Raw genomic sequence first — 15,656 nt, forward strand, 5'->3', positions numbered from 1 at the left:
TACCTAAATTTTGGTTTTACTGAAGGCCAAGACAAGTTAAAACTGATTAATTAATATTTTCTAAACATATTACTATTTATTAATATTACACACACACACACACACACACACATATATATATATATATATATATATATATATATATATATATATATATATATATATATATATATATATATATATATATATATATATATATATATATATATACACAGTACATATGTGTGTGCGTGCGTGCGTGTGTATTTATATGGTGGGGGGGCTCCAATGTTTGTATATGTTTATGGGGGGGGCCCCAAAGAAAAAGGTTGGGAACCACTGAGTTAATGTAATTAATAAAAAGTAAAGTAAGGAATTACTAATAATTTTATGTAATTTTAATCACGGTTAATTTAATCACAGTTACTTATAAGGTATTTGCCTTAAATACTGTAAATAAACTTAACATACAGTTGAAGTCAGAATTATTAGCCCTCCTTTGATTAAAAAAAATTTAAAAAATCACAAATGATGTTTAACAGAGCGAGGATATCTTCACAGTATGTCTGATAATATATTTTTTTTCTGGACAAAAGTCTTATTTGTTTTATGTTGGCTAGAATAAAAGCAGTTTTAATTTTTTTAATAACTATTTTACAGTCAAAATTATTAGCCCATTTAAGCTATTTTTTCTGATGTCTACAGAAAAAACCATCACTATACAATAACTTGCCTAATTACCCTAACCTGCCTAGTTAACCTAATTAACCCAATTAAGCCTTTAAATGTCACTTTAATCTGAATACTAGTATCTTAAAAAATATCTAGTCAAATATTATTTACTGTCATCATGGCAAAGATAAAATAAATCAGTTATTAGAAATGAGTTATTAAAGCTATTATGTTCAGAAATGTGTTTAAAAAATCCTCTCTCTGTTAAACAGAAACTGGGGGGGAAATAAACAGGGGGCTAACAATTTGGGGGCGAATAATTCTGACTTCAACTGTATATTTAAAAAAAAAAAAATTAATCAATTAAAATTTTGTTATGCAAATACATTTTGTAGAATAAATGCATTTTGTTAGGTTTGTCCAACAATTGCATATGCATAAGAATGATATTCGAAATGTCAATATATGCTGTAGGTCAGGGGTCACCAAACTTGTTCCTAGAGGGCCGGTGTCCTGCAGATTTCAGCTTTAACCTTCATCAAACACACTTGAACAAGCTAATCAAGGTCTTACTACTGTAGGTATATTTGAAACACCAGGGCAAGTTTGTTGAGGCAAGTTGGAGCTAAACCCTGCAGGGACACCGGCCCTCCAGGACCGAGATTGGTGATCCCTGGTGTAGGTCAATATATGGTTAATATGAATTTTGGGACCCAATCATACACCCGGCGCAAGATGTGTTTGCCATGATTTGTTGCTATTTTCAGAGAAGTGCAACTATTATTTTCACATATAGTGCCACATTGTTTAAATAGCAAATCAATTTGACCACTTTGTGAGCTGATGTGCTGGTCTAAAAAGAGAGTTGTTTTAGGACGCATTGTTAGGCGTTGCTATTTAGAAAAACTGAAATAGACCGCACCATTGACTAACTAAAAACTGGTCTAAAGTCCTGCAAAAAGTGCGTTATTTATGTGTCTATGCGAGTTCAAATGCTTAATACACAAATATCTTTACAGTACATATGAACAAATATATATATATATATATATATATATATATATATATATATATATATATATATATATATATATATATATATATATATATATATATATATATATTATTTACTACATAGATATAAAAAAACACTACCTTCATGTCTTCTTCATGACCCGGCTTTTTTCAGTTTATTCAGGACAATTTGTATCTTTATTTTAATGTAATAATTACTATAATCAGTATTATTTATTATATGCATATTCATATATGTTTTCATAAAAACAACTTTAGATTTGTCCACCTTGACAAATAGGACACAATAGGTCGTTTGTTTGGATATACCTTATGTTTCACATAATTATTTGCTGGAAATAGAACTAAATTTAGAAATAGTTTTGAAACAAATCTTTGTGCTTAACTAAAGAAATTAAGTAAGATGTCTTCAGTGGAGTGCATACAACACCCTTTACTTATCCACAAAAGTAAAGGAGTAAAGAGTAAAATTTAAGAGAAAGTAAAGAGGCTGAATGAAGGAGGCTAATTCTTTATCCTCGTGCTGCAGATGGTCTATTTAACTGTTTTCTCACAAGTGAAGCATTTAGTTTTTCCGCTTACAAAGTCCACCATGTAAATAGCAAATGCACCATGGCACAATGCAACTGACTCTTAAAGGGAATGTGAGATGAGACTCTGATTTGTTTAATGCATGTTATGCACAAAACATACTCATAACTCATTAAGAGAATAAGCACAACCCTGTTACACCATGAGCCAGGGCGCAAACCGTATTTTCCGTCCTTAAAATAGCAAAAGTGGATACAGACTCACCCTTAATGCTTTTGCGCCATGCGCTTTAGACTTTGCGTCTAGATTAATAAAATAGAGCCCATGGTGTTTAACATTTTTTCATGTGTGATTTTTTCTAAAAAACAAAAAAAAATCTAGTTTAGAAGAGCTACATTTCTGCCAAAAGCAGTGGTTCTTTTTCTTAAAAAGTTACATTTTTTGTAATAATTTATCTACTAATTTGTGTGTGTCAGCTGATAATTTGCAAGCTTTTTGATGTACCAAAATATTTCCTACAATTTTATTGAATTACTTACCGTACTGTGCTACTATTGAATTTTAGAAACTTTCTGTCATAGATCACACCTACCAAAAGGGTACCATTTGGCAGTGTAGACACAAGCTTATTAAAGTTGACTAAATTGTACTGTACTGCACACTGGAAATGAGGATGAGAATTATTCACCTGAGTTGTTCCCAAAACCAGAGCTAACAGCGTCTTCACTGATGGCATGCAGCTGGCAGACCCCCGTCTCCTCTGCGCCCATGTGCATAGGCTTCGTCAACAGGAACTTCCTGTACATGATGGTAACACATTTAGCTGAAGATGTCCCAGTGGCTGAAGCAAATACTCTTACAATCAAATAATTACATTTATATTTTCTACAGACGCTGTTTCTACCGGTGGTTTGTCAAGCCCACTCACCTGGGTGAAGCATACTTCATAAATACACAATATATCTACTTATTTTTTATATGGAGTAATTGTAAAAATGTGATTAAAGTGCTTGGTTAAAGTGTCAGAGAGATGAAAGTGGTTCTACAGGTTTACACTCAGAATTGTTAATATTTTGGGGTGGGCGTGTGGGGTCTTGAAAAAAAAAGGCATTTGGGGCGTGTGGGGGTGTTCAAAACAAATAGTGTTTGTTGTTTGTTCAAAATACTTATTTCCTGTAAAATGAGCCAAAACAACAATTTTAAAGTTTTTTTGACACAATTTAAATGTTTTATCTACTTAAATTTGTAAAAACTAATAAGTTTACTGCCCTAATACAAACCTATTGTGTGAAACCCAGCATTTTTTACAGTGTAACTTCTAAAAAGACTTGATTTTTCAAGTCTGAACAATGTGGGCAAACAACTAAAATACGAAAGAATCCTTGTGATTTATTATTATTTTTTTAATGGCACCTGTCAGTCTTGCTTTCAACAAGAAGCCATCGGTCTTCAGCTACCAGGAACACAGCCTTGAGATTGATGGGTAGATGGATGGTGTGAACCTGACCTTCTAGCACATCGACAACATCCAGCTGATTCCTGTCCAAGTAGAGCAGATTAAACATTAGTTGACCATGCCTGAACAGGACACCAGAGCTCTGTTAAAAAACCTAGACTTTATAAGACAGCATCCAAACTGAAAAAGATACTACCGAAGCAAATAATATTAGTAATAATAATAATAATAACAGTTGATCATTTACTCGCACTCATGTTGTTCTAAACCCATAAGAGCTTTGGTTAATCTTGGAATGGCAGACAGGAAATGTGCCACTTCACAGGCTTAAACTCACATGAATCACTGAAAATGCTCATTTTTTATTTCTGAATGTAAAACGCTGTCAGTCTAGGCAGCTCAAAAGGTTTCAAAATAAAAAAAAACTGCATTCACACATGAGATCATCAGAAAGTAACCTACCCGTTTTCTTTGTAGAAGAGAAGCCAGTTTTTGTGGGCAAACTCCTTGCACATTTTGTATCCTGGCTAAGGACGACAATTAAAAATTAGTTTAAGATAATTGAAGGCATGATTAAATCGTTTTAAAGTACCAGATGTTATGATTGCCGTGACATGTAAATTACTTCTATTTCTGGTAGAAAAACATTCAGACCGTGTCCATAGCTAATATAAGCTGAGGCCCTGAATAAGTGCAAACTCCTTAAAATGATTTAATTTCATTTTAGTTTAAAAACAATTGTGCATAACTTTATTAACTATAAAGGAGGGTTCGCAAATCCCAGGGGGTTTATTGTAGTAACTACATGAAATTTGTCAATGTAAGTCAATGAAATTTAATAAATAAATATATTTATTTAAATATTTAGACTTAATAGAACTTACCAAAAACAATTCAATGCTTTATCTCTTTATCCACATGGCATTTAACCAATAACTGCCATCAGAAAATATGCAAATGTGTTTAAATTAAAAATCACAGGGGATATATAATTTAACATTTGAGGTCAAAAGGGTTTGGGTGAAAATAAAATAATAATAAATTGAATTAAGATCAATAGATACGTCTGATCATAAAAAATAAATAAATAAATAAACGAAGAAAAAAAAGAATTAAGATGTAACTCCTAACTCTAATCTAATTCAATAAAATACATTAAATACATTTTTTAAAATACATAATTTTATTATATATGAATACATTTTAAAATGTGTGAGGGTGACATGGTAATTGAAGAAATATTTTTTTTGTCACTGAAATTTTCTGGCATAACATGATTAAAATAAAGTGTTATAAGCTATGAATGTGCTTTTAGACCAGTAGTTCTCATCCTTTTTAAAACTAAAAGCCATGCTGGAAATGTAGAGATTCTTACAACTTTCAGAGTATATGCACAACCAAACAATTTAGGGCAATAAATGAATTTGAAATGCCCATGGAATTCGAAAATCGATTAATTTATATGGCTTACTTAAACATAAAGTTTATCAAAGACAGTCGACTACCTTGGACTTAATGAAATAGTTAAAAATGAAAGTTTACTCTCTATTACTCACTCTCAATTGGTTACAAACCTTTAATTTCTATGGAACCGAAAAGAAAATATTCGGAAGAAAGCTGGAAACCAGTAAAAATTGTAGACATAACCAATACTATGAAAGTCAATGGTTAGTGATTTTCAGCATTTTTCAAAATATTATGTTTTCTTTTTAACATAAGAAAGCAACTCAAAGGTTTGTAACAAGTAAAGAGTGAGTAAATGATGACAGAATTAACATTTTTGGGTGAACTATCACTTTAATTTCACTTAAGGCTCCTATATGGTTGAGAAGCACTGGTCCTGATGCAGATTTCCACCTGACTCTCTTTGCTGTTCCACCAGTTTGAGGTCTTCCGTGGCGCTTCGTCCTGTTTGTCCTGAGACAGAATCAGCCTCCTCACAGCACCAGTAACCAGATCCAGATGCAGCACTGTGTTGCCCTACAAAACGAGACAGGAATGTTCATGTAGTTCCTTTTTGAAAAAGAGGTCAGATTATTTCGTTTTATTCCCTGAAGCACTCTTATAATGTTAGGTTAATGCTGAGGTTTTATCCTCCAAGAACACTCATAATTTAGTTTAACGCAACCATGTTCCAGCCTCCCTCTGACCCTGGGCTTTAAAAAAAACAGCTCTCCCTTTAAGAAACCTAAAGGTTATTTTGCACTAATTTGCTCAGATTTTGTTGAAAGGATATGTTGATGCTAGTTTCCAAATTTCAGAGTTGGTATCGTAGAGGTATGACCATTTCACAAAACAAAATAGCTTGACGGAGAATGGAGTGTTTAAATCCATTTCATAGAAAGCACTGATTGGTAGTGAATGAATGTGTGTGAATAAGAAGGTATATGGGTGTTTCACAATTCTCAAGAGGCATCTGCTACATAAAAACATACACCAGAGTAAATATTGATTTATTCCGATGTGGCAACCCCTGATAAATCAGGGACAAAGCTGAGGGATAGTGAGCGATTGTTATTAATTTGTTATTCAAATATTTTAAATAGCTTAAATTTTTTTGTCTGACAAAAGCACAATGCCTCATTCGCACTGGCAGAGACTTTTTAGCTGCTTGATGCTCTTGGTAGCGATTGAAGGTGTCAGTGGGTGTTCCACCTTGAGTATGTCTACAGCACGGAAAATACAACCGGCCTATGCAGAAGCTGAGAGTGGATCATGTGAGCTCTACTGATTCTCCTATTGGCTTTTTTGAGGTTTCTCAACTTTGTTGCATAGCTCTACACGCCCACCTTGTTGCCAACAGTTACTGTCGCTTGCATATACGGAGGTCGCAGAAAGTCCTTCTCTCTCCATTGTAACGAATAGTCGCTTGTCGCTTTGCCACTGCTAGTAACTCGAAGAGTGAATGCAGCATAAGCAACAATAAACCGTTTAAGAATGTCAAATTTTTTTAATTAGAATTTGCATAAAGATACACAAATTGGGATCATACAAATAGAAAAAAAATTAAAAATCAACAAAAATAATGTGTGTGTGTGTGTGTGTGTGTGTGTGTGTGTGTGTGTGTGTGTGCGCATTTAAAGGTAACTTGGTGGACAAGTCAGAGAACATACAAAGGAGACAATAACAGTCAAAACATAAGCAAGTTACATAGATATAAACAAAACAGATAGAAAGAAACGAGTCAGTGGTAAGGAGTGACAACAATGCTTGTAATATATGATGGTAAAAATTACAGTAAAAAGAGTACAGTAATAATAACTGACAACAATATTTAATAAATTACAAGTACTACACCAACTACTACTACAGAAAGTTACTAAAATTACAACTACTACTGATGCTACTACAGCCACAACCACGACTACTACAATGTCTACTACTACTGATACTACTACAGCGTCTACAACTACTACTACAGGAATCACTGCTACTACAACATCTACATCGACAACATCTACTGGGGTGGCCAACCCTGTTCCTGGAGAGCCATCTTCCAGCACATTTCAGTTGCAATCTTGGGTAGCAACTTAAATCTCCAGGAAGGTGGCTCTTCAGGAACAGGTTTGGCCACCCCTGATCTACTACTTCTGATACTAGAATGTCAACATATTGTAATATATAAAATACAGCGTTTTGTATTTTGATATATTGCTTCAAATGTAAGTGTTTATCCTGTTAAACAAAACTACAAGGTACTGTTTGACTCAAATAGCAAAAAATAATAATAAAAATTCTATTGCATTGTGATGCTAAAGTAGTAGTTAAGTAATTAAATTACTCATTGGGTTGCTCAGTAATATTAAATACTAATGTAATTAGAAAAGTAGTTTAAATACAATCTTGATGATTAATTACTCATTAATTATATTTTTGAAGTAAAACACAATTATGTCATCAAAAGACCAGAAGCTACCACTCACTACACTTGTGTGCAGGCCAAGAGCTATTTGCTTAGGTTCTGGATTAAAGCTAATCTTACTCTAAATAATGTAAATTTATCTTGCACAGTCCAATTGTTTTGTTTCATAAGACTTAGGAAGTTCCATTAGGAGACACAGGGACTGATATGCCACAGTCATATCACCCTGCAGCCCAAGACTGGTTACTCACTGAAGCTAAGCAGGGCTGAGCCCAGTCAGTAGTTGGATGGGAGACCACATAGGAAGCCAGCAGGGTGTGCTTAACCTGAGGTCTGTGTGAGTCAAATTGCCCCATATAGTAAAGGGGACACTATTCTGTCGGTGGGAGCAGTCTTTTGCATGAGACTCTCTGTGGTCATTAAAAATCCTATGGTAGTTCTCGTAAAGAGTTAGGGTGTAACCCCTGTGTCCTGGCCAAATACCCTCCATTGGCCCTTACCAATCATGGCCCCCCAATCACCGAATTGGTTTTATCATTGTCTCTCCTCTCCACAAATAGCTGGTGTGTGGTGAGCGCACTGGCACCGTAGTCCTGTGGCTGCCGTCGCATCATCCAAGTGGATGCTGCACACTGATGGTGGTGTGGAGAGATCCCCCACATGATTGTAAAGCGCTTTGGGTGTAAGCCCATACACAATAAATGTGCTATATAAATACACATTACATTTGGACTCATTTGTATTTGTTTATATTTAATCTCAAAAACAGATGACAATTGGTTTGCATTTTATGAATCACCAAGGACCACAAATTCAGCTAAAAATTCAGCTAAAATCTGAAAAACTTACTTTTATCTTTAATGACCTGAGGTGGAGTAAATTAACTGCAAATTTAAATTTTTGGATAAATTATTTCATATTTATTGCTCTACTGATGAAATAAAAGTCACTCACATTTTGGAGGGCCTGACTGTGAGTAAATTAACTGCATCTTTTATTATATATTTGGCTGAACTATTACTTTAACTTTCAATTGACTTTTATGAAAAAAAAAAAAAAAGGAGACAGGACAGGCTTTAAATTCCCCTTCACCATTGAATCTGCAGGATAATAGTTTCCTTACACTCTGGCTTGCGTTTACGGCATGCTGTCTGTGTTATTAATAGAAGCCTTGCATCACTTCAGGACAGATGGAGGGCTTGGCCGGCCGTTTTGGTCACTGCCTGCACTGTTCCATTCAACCTTTGCTTTTTCTCTCCAGGGAGCGTAATGACCCCTGGATGGCCCACTGTGATGTCTGGACGTCTGCATTTTTAGATTTTTATAAGCGATTAGTAATCATGTTCTCCACATCTCTTTTTTTCCACTGCTAACAGGTGTTTTAAAGTTTCAGGCTTTTGCTTTAAACACACACCAGATGCACTGTGAATATGAAATCCTATTTGATTTTTTATTCATATGTAACTAGAATGTTTATTAAAAACAAGATGATACACTAAATGACCAAAAGCAGTGATCTCTGAAAACTCATGTTTATAAATAGTTAATTATAAAACCACAGGCTTTAATAGGGAGTTAAAACAGCTTCCCCTCTTCTTGTAAGATTTTCCATTAGACCAGCAGTGCACAGACATGTAAATGGAGGGCAACTGTTCTGCAAAGTTTAGCTGTAATTTAAACACACATGAAACAGCTGATCAATGGCCATGCCCACATGTACAAGGATATTTGTATAAATCATGTTCCCTGCCTTCTTTTAAAAAACAAATATGAAATTGCAAAAAAAGCACTTTGATGTACACTTAATGGACACTTTATTAGGTACACCTTACTAGTAACGGGTTGGACCCCCTTTTGCCTTCAGAACTGCCTTAATCCTTCGTGGCATAGATTCAAAAAGATAACAGAAACATTCCTTTGAGATTTTGGTCCATATTTATATGATAGCATCATGCAGTTGCTGCACACTTGTCGGCTGCACATCCATGATGCGACTCTTCCGTTCCACCACATCCCAAAGGTGCTCTATTGGATTGAGGGTCTGGTGACTGTGGAGGCCATTTGAGTACAGTGAACTCATTGTAATGTTCAAGAAACCAATCTGAGATGATTCTTGCTTCATCAGAAGATGGGTACACTAAGGTCATAAAGGGATAGACATGGTCAGCAACAATACTCAAGGACGCTGTGGTGTTAACAGTGCTCATTTGGTACTAATGTGCCTAAAGTGCGCCAAGGAAATATCCCCCACACCATTACACCACCACCAGCAGCCTGAACCAATGATACAAGGCAGGATGGATCCATACTTTCATGTTGTTGACACCAAATTCTGATTCTACCGTCTGAATGTCACAGCAGAAATCAAGACTCAGACCTGGCAACATTTTTCCAATCTTCTACTGTCCAATATTAGTGAGCCTGTGTGAATTATAGCCTCAGTACCCTTAGCTGACAGGAGTGGCACCCGGTGTGGTCTTCTGCTGCTGTAGCCCATCAGCCTCAAGGTTGGACATGTTGTGCGTTCAGAGACATATCACCATGAACCAGTCTGGCCATTCTCCTCTGACCTCTGGCATCAACAAGGCATTTGCGCCCACAGAACTGCCACTCACTGGATATTTTTCTCTTTTTTAGACCATTCTCTGTAAACCCTAGAGATTGCTGGCTGTGAAAATCCCAGTAGATCATGCAGTTTCTGAAATACTATAAACCTGCCCGTCTGGCACCAACATCCATGCCAAGTCAGCGAGCTCTGTGTGGGGTCGTGTCACATTTTAAACATTTATTAGCAGTGGACACTTAGAAGAATGATCATGTTGCCTAAGTTCATGCTCTTTATGTATGTGTGTGGATTGTCTTTTAAAGAATTTATTAAAGCATCATAATTTTGGTGATAGATACTTTCAGTTCAAAATCACAAAACTCTCTCAGGTCCTATTAAAATGGTCTTTGTGCTTTGAATAATATTGAAGAATGAGGAATGAATGTTAAATGAAATTAACATTCTTTTTTTGGGTGAACTCTCCTTTTAAGTGTTTTTGGGAAAGTAAAACAAATTCTTGAAAAAAAAATATTAAAACAAGAAATCCTACAAATAAATGACTATTTGAAATTTAGCTAGTGACTAGCAGAATTTAAAGAAACATATATTTTAAAAGAACAAAATATTCAAATCCTATATTCTTTGTAAAACCTCACACAACACCATCTCGACAGACTGAACTAAATCTATACACTCACATCTCAGCCGCAAATTTGTTTTGATCTTTGAACATTTCCATCCACTATTATTTAGTCCCTTCACGAGTTTGCTGGAAATGATGCATCTGATCTTCTGTTTCCAGGCTCAGATAATAACACAATAACATTATGGCAGGAATGACACCAGTAAATGGACTGGTAATGGCAGCAAGTAGATGGCAACACTTTCATGTGTAATACCCATGAAGTAGGGTAGGTTACAGGTCACACACACACATACACACACACACACCTGTTCTTCATGGAGCACCACCTGGTCCTGCAGCGGGTTGCCCAGTGCTGCCACAGAGACGAAGGGCTGCCAAACTCCACTGATGGTCCTGGGAAAGATGTCATAGAGCTCTATACACTGTACCGAGTCTCCTTTCTCTTTCATAGCATATAGCGATACAGGGTTACACGTGGCCACATAAATGGAATCTATAAAAGAGAAACAGAGTCATTGTTTTACACCATATTGTAAAATAGGCTTAGAAGGAGGGAGTCATTCGTTCTGGTTAAACTGCCACTGCTACGACTGCCATTCATTATAATGTATTCATTATAATAGAAAAAATAATAGCAAGTTTGTAAGTTACACATTTAACAGATTTAATAAATGGCTGCTGTTTTGTTCAAGTATACTATATGTAGACTAATGTGCATAGTTTTGAACTGAAATATAACAATTTATTAATATTCATTCTTTAATTCATTTTCTTCTACTTTTCCAGGGCTGGGTCACAGGGGCAGCTGTCTCAGGTGAGAACCCCAGACTTCCCTCTCATCAGACACTTCCTCAAGCTCCTATAAGGGGATCCCGAGGTGTTCCCGAGAGATCCCGATTTTATCGCTCATCCCTACTTCTAATTGCAGCAACAAAAAAACAACAAAATATCACAATTTTATAATTACACTTGATAAACACAGTCTGCAGAAACCCTTTGATTGACATTGTCTCTTTGCACGTGTCATCGGAGGGAGAAAGCCCTGCTCATTAATGACAATCTCTCTCATTAGCATAGACAGCCCTGAGTGAGAAGCAGTCGTCTTGAATCTGCTGCTATGCTAACACATAGGCAGTTTTAGCTCTGCCCTCTTTTCAAAATAGGGCTGGGAGTTATTTTAAGGAGCTATAAAAGATTATTGAAGGGGTATTTTGAGCTGAAACTTCACATACACAAATTGTGGTAATTATATTGTTGCTTTGGTAATACAATAAACACAGCAATATTAACATAATAACCTATGCAGCACTTTTTCTAAAAAAAAATAAATATATATATATATTATAGGCGACGCAGTGGCGCAGTAGGTAGTGCTGTCGCCTCACAGCAAGAAGGTCGCTGGGTCGAGCCTCAGCTCAGTTGGCATTTCTGTGTGGAGTTTGCATCTTCTCCCTGCATTCGCGTGGGTTTCCTCCGGGTGCTCCGGTTTCCCCCACAGTCCAAAGACATGCGGTACAGGTGAATTTGGTAGGCTAAATTGTCCATAGTATATGAGTGTTAGTGTGAATGAATGAATGTGTGTGGATGTTTCCCAGAGATGGGTTGCGGCTGGAAGGGCATCCGCTGTGTAAAAATGTGCAGCAAAAGTTGGCGGTTCATTCGGCTGTGGCAACCCTGGATTAATAAAGGGACTAAGTTGACATGAAAATGAATGATTGAATATATATTATACTACAATAACACAGTTGCTACAGTTTACTTTAGTATAAGCTACAACAGTATTTATAGTTTATCAGTTCAAGATAACCCCACAGAAGGCCATATCATTCATTTTAAATACTTCAGTGTGTACAGTACTATACAATGTACTACAGTATAATAAGCAATTTAATATAAGTTTCCTATATAGTGTTTTTTTCATGTGGGTTTAGAAGTAGATCTATTAAAATCTATTGTAATATCACCAACGTTATTGTTAGTCTTTATATTTTAATCTATGTAATGTAAATATCTACAGTGTATGTAAAAAACAATACTTAAAAAATACCAGTCAGTGTGTAATAATTACTGAATGTAATCTTTAAGCTGTGTTTTCATAGAACATTTGTCTATACATATTACATGATAACAAATGAACCTATGTCTGATAAATGAGTAGGCTTTGTGCTATTTAGAGTGTTTCATTCATCCATGTGCAATTGACTTGTTAGATACATATTGACTGACAGGAAACTATTATAATTAACGGTGATCATTATCCTAGAGTGAATGGGCAACAAAATGAACGGATCCCTACTTTTGGTTTCGATTTCAATAACTGAAAAAAAGGCCTATAAAAATAAAATAAAATAAAATAAAATCAAGCTTACCTTTAGCAGTGGTGACGTCACAAACGATGTTGACTTCGTTCATAGGGATTTGCCAGTGGGCCTGTTCCTCTGTGAAGCTTAAAGATCTGGACTCATGTCTTTCAGAAGGGTAACTCTGAACCCGGAGAAACACTGGGCCCTAAAGAGCACCACAAACAGCACAATAAACTAAACAATAAACTGAAACTGCCAACCAAATCACTGTACATTTTAAACTGTCTGACGCATATAAACATCATTTTTGGCATGTTACTTTGACTATGGTAATATAATGTGACACTATGAGATTATATTGACGATGACAATATAATATGACACTTTATGCATGTTATGATCTCCAAAAATGAAAACACTGTAACAGACCTGTCATTTTTGACAACTTTAGCTTTAATTTATGCCATGGTCATGCCAAAGCATGAGTTTCTTTATTCTGCTGAGCACTAAAGAAGGTATTTTGAAGACAGCTGAAAACCTGTAACCCTTGACTTCCACAATATTTGTTTTTCCTACTATAAAAGTGTGTAAATGATTACAAAAATGTAATTTTTGAGTGAACTACACCTTTAAAGCTTGAGTCTGTTATTTACATTAATGAAAAATTTATGATGATTTTTATCTATTTATGAAATGTATGACTTCATGGCGACTTTTCAGACATAAACTGATAAAAATTAAAACTTTACAATTTCGGAGTGAGAAATGAATATGATTTACAGTACTTCATTTTCATTAGATGGACGAGGTTTAGCTGTTGCTATCATGATTTATTTCATCAATTCATTTCAAAGCTAATAACAACTTTAGAAATGGAAGGGTTTAAGATACCTTGATATCGATCCGATGGGACTCTGTTGGACACAGCAGCTTCCGTCGTGTATTACCACCCTGACTGATAGTCCAGTAACCTGTCATCTTACAGTCTGGCAATGGCAACCTAGAAAAAGTGTATTGGGTATTTATCCTGTTAAAATACACTGATTGTGACAAAATATATTGGTCATGAAAACCCCTTACTGGGTCAACTTGACACCTACACACTGCAAAAAATGCTTTTCTTACTAACATTTGTCTCGTTTCTAGTCCAAATACCTGAAGACTCTTAAATCAAGAAGGATTTTTCCTGCAAGCAAAAATGATTGTCGTGTTTTCAGAATTTTTTTTTCAAAATGAGTTGAGTTTTTTACTTAAAAAAGGCAAAATATTCAGCCAATGGGGTAAATATAATAATCTAGTTTTAGCTAGGAAATAAGATTATTTAACCTCACACCATTTTCAGAATATTGAGCTTGTTTTGAGGAAAAACTCACTTCATTTTGACCCATTTCTGAAAACAAAACAATATTTAACTTGGCAAGAAAATGCTTTTTGATTTAATTTTTAAAACATATATTCGGATTAGAAACAAGACAAAACTCTGAGGAAATATATGTTTAAATATTTTTTGTCATTTTTGCATCTTTAAAAATAAGTTAAGAACTTATTCATACTTGGATGGAAATTAGAAAATAATGCGCATGTAAATGAAATGGTAGTCATGGTTTCATCCCACTACCCATGCCTAAACTCTGAAAACGGCTCATGTCTCTATAGTAACGCTGAAAGTCATTGATATTAATGAAGGTTGCCCTTAAACATCTGGCTGTTGCGCAGTCTTTATTCTCAATCATTACTTCACTAATCTGCACTTTATGTACATAGGATCTGACAAAAAGTAAAAATATGAATGTAATTAACATTACAATTTTTTTCATGTATACATCAATGATTCATTTTTTAAAGGTTTGGAGTCTGTACGTATTTCCTCCAACAACATGCTGTTTTTTAAAAAATGTACACAAAATAACATGTTTTCTCTAACTATGATGCTCCTTTAGAACTAATCCAGCATGTTAAAATTGTATTTTAAAGGATCATATGACACCAAAGACTGGAGTAAAGGCTTCTGAAACAGTTTAACATAAGAAAAAAAAAAATATCTAACAAAAAACTGATTAATAATGCAATGTTGCATTTTTACATATTTAATTTGAAAGGAAATATTTGTTTCTTCCCAAGAAACAAAAAACTCAGTAGATCAGACGGAAAATTTGACAATCAAAATCAAGTGAAAAAATAAGACAAATATGAGACGGAAGAAACAAATAATTTCCTTTATTGAAAGTGTTTAATATACAACATGAAGTTTTTTCCTCTGAGTGAGACATTATTTACTGTTTAATAATTCTGTTGTGTAACATTTAACAAATAACAAGCAAATTCCAAAAGGGCACTTGAACAGACGTACACACATCAGGGATACAAACGTCACACAAAGAGCCAATTCAGATTAATATCTCCCTCTGCCTAGTGCCGTCCAAACCACTGCATTACAGAGACACAACTGTCTCTCTTTAACAAGAATGCAAATCCTTACGATTAAAATTGAGCTGAACATACAATCATTGAAACCACCTTGTTTTGTCGACCACATTAGATGTGTTTTCATGGGTTCACACCAAATGCAGAGCACTGCATCACTTGCTCTAGTTTACCTACAGGATGTTTTTCACCTCATTCTAATT

At 35.0% G+C, this 15,656-nt stretch overlaps 1 protein-coding gene across 3 annotated transcripts in view; it reads right to left on the bottom strand.

The window, feature by feature from the left end:
• vwa8 (von Willebrand factor A domain containing 8) overlaps positions 1–15,656 on the bottom strand; it is a 255,926-nt gene that overhangs the window by 125,404 nt on the left and 114,866 nt on the right. For all 3 annotated transcript variants that reach the window (XM_087266709.1, NM_001128338.2, XM_087266708.1), the window contains 7 exon segments: positions 13,921–14,029; positions 13,096–13,234; positions 11,032–11,219; positions 5,531–5,653; positions 4,136–4,200; positions 3,631–3,756; positions 2,906–3,015 (listed from right to left, as the gene is read on the bottom strand). In XM_087266709.1, the coding sequence (XP_087122835.1) occupies positions 2,906–3,015; positions 3,631–3,756; positions 4,136–4,200; positions 5,531–5,653; positions 11,032–11,219; positions 13,096–13,234; positions 13,921–14,029 (860 nt within the window).

The sequence above is a fragment of the Danio rerio genome, chromosome 9, assembly GCF_052040795.2.
Source record: "Danio rerio strain M-AB ecotype USA chromosome 9, GRCz13ab, whole genome shotgun sequence".
Classification (NCBI taxonomy): Eukaryota; Metazoa; Chordata; class Actinopteri; order Cypriniformes; family Danionidae; genus Danio; species Danio rerio.